Raw genomic sequence first — 8,267 nt, forward strand, 5'->3', positions numbered from 1 at the left:
TGAAAAGGAAAGCAGACAGAGGTGTTTAGCATTTAATATGATTTTATTGCAAATAATCTTAACACAAAGAGTCAACAACGCCGCTGTATCAATAAGGCCAAAAAGAAAAGAAGAGGTCAAAAACAACAAAGGAAACAACTACCAAACAAAAAAAAAAACTCCACAACACAAAGAGGCACTTCCCACTTCTCACTCAACTGAACTCCTCACCACAGTGAGACATTTCCAAGGCCTATAGGCCCATCTACTCACTCAACTTAAAACCACGGGCAGGACAAACACGCATTGGGACCTTTCCAACACCTAAAAAGACAGTGTAGAGCCATAGAGAAAAACCACCTGCATCACACAGTTCTTCCCCAGCCTATATAATCTCAAAGAGGTGATTGCTGACTGGGTCCAGGTGCCAAACGGGGTAATGAACAGCAGGTGCGTCCTGGCAAGAGGGCAGAGTGAAAGAGAGACAGAGGGCTGGGAGGAGCAAGAGAGGAGGAGGCGGAGAGAGAAGACCACACCCACACAAGGGAAATTTCAAGAGGAGGCCCTGCTAGGGCCGTAACAACGGTCATAAAGTGATGGACATGGTCAGTAGTAAAACTGAGGTAGGCTGTGGTAGCTAAACGACGCTGCAGTTGGCACAAAGGGGCCTAAACTGTGCCAAGAAAATATCCCCCACAACCATGAGATCCTGAACTGCTAATATGGTTCTTTCATGTTTTTCACATTTCTTGTGACCCATCTGAATGTCTCACCAGAAATCAAGACTCATCGAATCCAATTTAGGTGAGCCTGAGTGAATCACAGTCTCAGCAAGTAACAGGTGGCTATTTGAGTGACTGTTCCCATCAGCTAGAAACAGACTGGCTGTTCTCCTCTGACCTCTGGTAACAACTAGGCATTTTATCCCTGAGACTCAGCTTGAGATTAAAGCAGTCTCTCGTCGTTCAATAGTTTCTGTTTTGGAGACCATTCTCTGTAAACTCTAGAGGTGGTTGGGCAGAAAAATCCCAGCATATCAAACAGTTTTTGAAACTCTCAGAAGCTGGCAGCAAGGCTTGCCATGTTCAAAGTCAAATGCACTGAGCTAACTGACTGATTAGAGTATTTGCGTTAACAATTTGGTTGGACATTAGGCTGATTGCAGACCAGATATGGCGGTAGAAGAAACATTAAGAACGAATAGCTCTTCTGGTGTCTTGTTTTCTACTTATTTAGTAGTGACCACTAAAGGGTGCAACAAGCAATCGTAAATTTGGAGACCTTTTTGTGTGTGTGTTTGCTTACTGTCCAATAAATGAGCATTACGTGTAAAACAGTATCTTTTTATTGGAGTCACTGTTATATATTTCACTGTTAGTTTTATCAGGAAGTTTATTTTACTAAAGAAAGCTTCTGTAAGCAAGTTCATTAGGCTAATAGCCTACAGTTTATGTAAGCTGCTATAAATACCTACAGTGACAGCCCAGTAATAATTAACATATATAATAAAACTGCAAGAGAGAAGCAATTCAATGATGATTTTAAAAGGCACACTGTTTTCAGAGCAACGTATTTGATTTAACATCTGTCTAAACGTTGCACTTGGCCATGTTTTCTGGGCTGGGATCAGTGTTGGTGAAACTGCTGCGAAGACATGAAACTGCCATGTACTGGAAGTTACGCTATAGCAGAATGTAAAAATGTCAAGGAGATTTATATATTTATCTGACTTGTTATCAGCGCTCAGTTCAAAAACCTGCATGTCTGATAGTGGGGAGGTTCGTTCATGCCACCGGAACTGGAAGCTTACACATGCAGAAAGGTATACAGAGGTTTTAGAGCAACATATACTCCCATGCAGGCAATGTCTTTATTATTTCAATCTATATTAATGTGCACCCTTATGTCTATATATATCTCTACCATATTTCAAGAAGATAAATCTTGAAATATTAAAATAAAACCCTAGTTTTGAAAAAGTCAGGACGTTGTGTAAAATGTAAAGAAAAAAAAGCATGCAATGATGTATGTACATATCACGTGCTTGAACTGACAAAATGTACCATTTTAAGAAAAATGTTAACTTATTTTGACTTTAATGGCAACAACACCTCTCACACAAGTTGGGAAGGGAACAACAAAAAAGCTAATTAAGTTAACTGTCAACAGGTCAGGAACATGTCTGGGTATAAAAAGTTTCACAGAAGTAAAGATGGGCAAATGTTTAACCATCTGCAGAAAATCAAAAAACAATAATTGAACAATGTCAGAATAATGTTCCTCAATGTCAAATTCTAAAGGCTTGGAATATCTCACCACCTACGGTACATAAGATCATCAGAAGAGTCTGAGAATCTGGAGAAATCTCTGAAAAAAAACAGAAAAACTCTAATGTTTGTGCCCTCGGGTGTCACTATATTAAAATGTTTCAACATGGTATGTCCATGACCACAGTTTACCATCCAGAAATGTAGGTTAAAGCTCTATCATGGAAAAAAGACACCACATGTGAACAAGATCCAGAAATATTTCTCTGGGTCAAAGGTCATGGAAATGGGCCGAGGCAAAACAAAACAAAAACAATCCAAACACAAAAACCCAAATTGAACTACAGAGAGTACAAAGAAGACTCAGGACTGCTGAACATTCATCTCCCCAAATTCCAGCAGCTGGTCTTCTCAGTTTCCAGATGTTTATGGGCTGTTGTTAAAATAAGGGGTTTGCTGCGTATGGGTAAACATGGCCCTGTACCACTTCTTTTGAGAAATATTGCTGCTATCAAACTCAAAATGAGCTAGTATCTTTCTTAAAATGCTACATTTTCTCAATTTAAGTATTTGCAATTGCATTCTGTTTTTATCCTTTTCAGGATTGGGGTTGCAAGCTGGAAAAAAAGTTGCATGCCAGCAAAAATGTCAGTGAATTTTGTTTTATTAAAAAAATTAAATATTTTGTATGGGCCAAGTGGGAGTATAAGAGCATTGCTTTGTGGCATACTAAAATTCTGCATGCAACAGCTTATTTAAAATGTGTGAATATATAGTATATAGTTCTGACTTCTGACTACACCTCACATATTTTTAAGTTTTACGAGTTCAGATTCAAATCTTAAAAATTAGAGCTAGATTTCATGTTTTTCACCAGTGAACTGAAGACCCTGTTTCTATGTAGCTATAAACCCGTCCTTAAAAGAATCTACCTGAGGATAGAGATTGCAATGAATGCCATGTCTTTTTGTAAACAAATTTGGATTTTCTCTGCATTCAAAGGGGTTTCAAACATAACACTTTAATCACTATGCTGGTATCTGGTATAGGTGCAGATGAAACCCTGCAAAATGTACTTAATCTGTTAGTTTGATGGCACAAACTCACTACTACTCAATCCTGGGTGTGACTCCATAAAGTTTAGATACTTTAGATAATTTCTATACCTCCCTGCCCAAGCATTTATGATGAACTGCAGTCATTAACAGCACCAATAAAATGCCTCTGGCACTGAGTTGGTACATCAGAGCTTGAGGCCACGTTACAGAAATACTTCCAGCCTGATTTACTTTGTTTGTGGTTGAAATAATTACAACAATAATCAATCTGTAGCTTGTTTATTGTGGGTTCGGGCTTTTGTAGTTGTGCAACTAGGGGTCAGTAGAGGCACTTTTCCTTCCTTTTGATTGAGGCCACCCTTTTCCTCTGTTTCCATCATACGCGTGTACAGCTTGCCGTAGACGCGCTGAAACCTGGGTAATACAGTCAAAGCGGCGGGAGAGCGGCAATTTATTCCCAGATTGATGAGCAATTGTATGATAGAAATATTGTTTTGGTGAGTAGTGTGAGCCTAGTCCTATAAGTAAGGCCTGCGTTTCGTGAAAGCACAGGTGTGTGATCCATAATAATTGTGGTAACCGCTTGTGTTGCGAGAGTGTTGCTTTTTAAGATTTCCCCGGGAAACTGCCCCTTCTTACCGCTCCAGAAAATATGGCGAAGGTACAGGTGTTGAATGTGGCTGTCCTAGACAACCCGAGTCCTTTCGGAAACCCCTTTCAGTTTGAAATAACCTTTGAGTGTATGGAGGACCTTGCTGAAGGTTGGTACCATTGCATAACAGCTGTCATTATCGCTTGTGTGAAGCTACAACATAAGTCTGCTAACAGCTACACAGTATTAGCTGTAGTAGCTAACTACTTTTTGTTGAAGTGTAAAGGGTAACGTTGCTTACAGGTAACATTAAAGTTGCATAACAGAATGGCTTAAAGCCTTAACAAGGAGAGTGGACGCTTCTCGCACGTCCTGTGGTACTTATGAATATGGTAAAGCAATCTATTATTATTTCCATTAAGGAAAAAAAAACAAGTTCAGTGCTAATTAGCCAACGTTTTAATGTTTGTGCGTAAAAATGTAAACAAAATATAGCTCTATTCAAGGATGGAAATCTAAAATGTTGTTTTGTTTTTTTGCATTTGTTTGTGTAACTTTATGTGGACAGGTTCTTTGTACGAGCACACTACCAAACTGAATTTATAAAGCTTTTGAAATATTAAAAACCATTGTGCACATTAACCTACATGTTTACATCTGTTCATCAGCTGATCATTTCTTTGCTTAACAGGCTCATTTTTTGACACAAAAATAACATTTTTGTCACATCATATTTTTCTAATGAAGCACTCTATTGTAATATTTCCTGTTTATAGACCTGGAGTGGAAGATCATCTATGTCGGCTCAGCAGAGAGTGAAGAGTACGACCAAATCCTCGACTCGGTGCTGGTTGGCCCAGTACCTGCTGGGAGACACATGTTTGTGTTTCAGGTATAATTAGTTGACACTCAGAAAAAGTAGGCACTATTTGTGACTAATCTGGCCACATCACAACAGCAGTGGAGTTCCACATATATTAATAGCTTTTTGTTGTTGTTTGTTTGCTTGCTTGTTTATCAGGCGGATGCCCCAAACACTGGATTGATTCCTGAAAGCGATGCAGTTGGTGTTACAGTAGTGCTCATTACCTGCACGTACCGCAGCCAAGAGTTCATTCGCATTGGTTACTATGTGAACAACGAATACACAGACCCAGAGCTGCGTGAAAATCCTCCAATCAAGCCAGACTACACACAGGTTAGGATCATGACTGATTTCTGAGATGCAATGCTACCACGACTGCCTATTTTGAATGTTATTGGTGTAAATAACACTGTAAAGGCCTATTTCCACTGAACATTTATAATTGCAACAAATTAAAAACCACCACAAGTTATTTGGCTATTTGAAGTAGACCTAAGTACCCTGAGAATCTAAAATTAGTCCTTTTTGGAAATAAATCTGAATTTCACTGGCATGTTAGGTTGACAGTTGAAAATTTTGATGAGAAATGCATCACTTGTTGTGACGCATGCACTGGAGGCAGACCATAGCTCCGTTATATTGAAGTCTTTTGGTACCACTGGGAAATTACAACATTTTTTGTTGTAATTAAAAGAAGAAATAAACAAAAATGACTAGTTCTTCAGATGTTATTAAATGAAAATTTACTATTAATTATAGAATTTCCAAAAATGGAAGCTATTTGATAATTATTGCAGAGGTAATGTGCCAATGTTTACAAGAAGCATACTACAGCAGTACTGATTTCATTTTGGCATTTTCACCTGCTCTTGTGTCAATCACAGATGTTTATTTAGTACACAGAAAATGTTTAACGTCTACATACATATTTTGGATAATGCTCAAGTCAGTGGAGAGTGACTTTTTACACAAACTGGACGTTGATTACTTCAAATAGGTAGGCTTTGGTATACTTTGTAAAGGCTGGCCTCATTTAACCTTTATTTTCTAAACCTGAATCACATTTTGAATAAGATTTTGCTAATTTTTTGTTACGATTATTTCCTCCATTTCCTGAAATATTTACTGTGCTGCAAAAACAATCCTAAAGGAGTTTTTTTTTTTCCGCACCCATTTTTAATAGTGTTTTGTTCATTACAAAATACTGCTACAGACATATCTTTGCTACCATAAAGCTCAATATGAATATGTCCACAGCAGTTGTTTCCAAAACAAGTGTGGCGTTTCTTTGCATAAGTCAAATACTGACTTGTATGACAAGTTTGCAGGTAAGGTTTCTTTTGATGAGTCTTCCATGTAGGACCAGTCTGGACTACATTTCCAGCTCATTTGCACTCATTTAAGAGTTATCTTTTCCCTTCCTGCCCAAGAAATGTCTAGTTTTTGGAGATCCTTACAGGACTAACTACACTTCCTGTGAAGCAAGTGACAGTGTTTTAACATTTTAAAAGAACACTATCTACTTTGAGTGACTCGAAATTGAACCATCTCATTTGCCAAAGAAGACTTGTTGTTGTTCTACATTAGCTTAGTGCAAGAGTTACATTGTATTTGCAGATAACTTCAGTGGGATTCTATTGTAAAAATCAACCCTACTTTTTTTATGCAGAAATTAATCAAATATCTAATTGAAAATGAAATATGTGATACGCTTTGCAACTATTACCATACATATGGAGCAGCATGGTGAACTACTGGAGCCCCGAAGTTGAAGCCTTTAATTCAGCAAAGCTTGCACTTTGGAACAAAAAGCGTTGTGAAAGTTCTATTATGACATTCCTTCAGTGGCTTATACCTTCAGTAATAAGCCACTGTGAGATTTGTGGTAATTGCAAAGGGTTTTGATTGAAGGTGTCAAATTTTTAAGGTGGCTGACATCTGTGATTAAAACCTTTCACTTACAAATGCAAAAAAAAATATCTAAACAGATTACTCCGATTAGAGTTGCAAAGTTCTTGTTTCCTGTGGGAGTTTATGTGATTAGCTATTGTGAAGAAAAAAAAATACCACACTGTGCCTTTGTACTACTGGGTTCACTCTTTCCTGCCCTGAGTCTAGAGAGCACATGGAGTCAGATGCATTTACACCAGTAGTGTGCCTGTTTTGATGTTGGAGCTAACAGAAAATCAATTAGTAGTCAGGGTAAATGGTAAAGACTTTCAAATGCTGCCAGACACAGTTGTTTGTTTGTTTTTTTAAATGTTCATGTACACTTCTAATATCACACTTGGTCTTAAATGTTACACTAGTGTACACTAGTATAGTAAACATTAATTAATGTCATATTAATGTTATTTACACTGACATGCAGAAATAACACAAATACACGATGAAGATGAAATAAACCTGCCTTAAATTGTGGTCCAAAATGGTTCTATTAAAGATGCTGTGTTAGGTATTCCTAAAGAACTTGTGCAAAGAATTTATTTTTATGTTTTTCCTTTTTCAGCTCCAGAGAAATATTCTAGCTTCAAACCCACGTGTTACCAGATTCCATATAAACTGGGAAGGCTGTGCAGAGCGAATGGAAGACTCTGAAAATGTGGATCCTTCTTCAAACTCCATGCTCCCGCCATCCTGTCTCCCTGGCAAGGCCCCACCTTTGGGTGTACTCCCAGATAACTCTATGGACTGCTTATAAAGATGGCCCCTGCCCTAAAAAGGTGACGATTCACAGCCCGAAACCTTACTTCTGAACAATGCCTATGGACATTCAAGTGGGAATAAAGGATGTGTACACATCCCTGCCTTATAGCTGCCCTTTATTTTCCCGAGACTTCTCAAACATGAGTTCTCTGTACCCTGGGTTTCAAACAAGCATTTGTTCCAAGGAAGATTATGAGTGTCTGACTGGAATGAGTGTTATTTATAGTTGGATAGTTCTTTCCAGTGTTGAAAGCAATATTGCAGGAAACCTCAAATATGAAGCGATAAAACGGAACTGAAACGTAACAGAAAGCTGTTGAATGACCCACCTTACTTCCTTTCTTGGTGCAGAATGGACTTGTATCTGTTTATGAAGATTTCAGCACTGAAGCAATAGGCAATTAAATTGCAGTTTGATAATCTGCCATTATATTTGTGTTCACGGTGCACTTACACTTACTTTTCCCATTTGACTGTGGAGTTTTGTATGTCTTATATCGCTTCATGGTTTTTTTCTCCTTTTATTTTGTAATTTTGTGTTCCAAATAAAAGAAAGGTGATTTTGTTATATCTGTATGAGTGGGTTTCTAATAATTTCTAATAATCACTTGTTAGATATAGGTAACAAGTGTTAGGTTTATAAGTATATTCCACACCTGTACTTTTATCATATGCAAGCTCAGTATCACAAATATAAGTGTGAGTATCCCCTCATATTTTCACATTTTACTAAAAATAGTATGTATTAACGTCACACCCAATCACAGATTGCTATGGTAAAGGGGGCGGCTAGGCCACAG

General features: G+C 37.9%; 1 protein-coding gene across 1 annotated transcript; it reads left to right on the top strand.

Annotated features, from left to right (window-relative positions):
• Positions 1-3,701: 3,701 nt before the first annotated feature.
• On the top strand, positions 3,702-8,037 carry asf1ba (anti-silencing function 1B histone chaperone a). Its single transcript, XM_006791329.2, has 4 exons — positions 3,702-4,065; positions 4,673-4,788; positions 4,918-5,094; positions 7,271-8,037. The coding sequence occupies exons 1-4, from the start codon at positions 3,957-3,959 to the stop codon at positions 7,460-7,462; spliced, it is 594 nt and encodes a 197-aa protein (XP_006791392.1). The 5' UTR covers positions 3,702-3,956; the 3' UTR covers positions 7,463-8,037.
• The last annotated feature ends 230 nt before the right edge of the window (positions 8,038-8,267 follow it).

The sequence above is a fragment of the Neolamprologus brichardi genome, chromosome 4 (genome assembly GCF_056152115.1).
Source record: "Neolamprologus brichardi isolate AB-2024 chromosome 4, ASM5615211v1, whole genome shotgun sequence".
NCBI lineage: Eukaryota > Metazoa > Chordata > Actinopteri > Cichliformes > Cichlidae > Neolamprologus > Neolamprologus brichardi.

Coding starts and splice junctions, on each gene's coding strand:
- asf1ba (XM_006791329.2), top strand. CDS start 3,957: ATGGCGAAGGTACAGGTGTTGAATGTGGCTGTCCTAGACAACCCGAGT. Junction 4,066..4,672: donor TATGGAGGACCTTGCTGAAG/GTTGGTACCATT, acceptor TCCTGTTTATAG/ACCTGGAGTGGAAGATCATC. Junction 4,789..4,917: donor GACACATGTTTGTGTTTCAG/GTATAATTAGTT, acceptor CTTGTTTATCAG/GCGGATGCCCCAAACACTGG.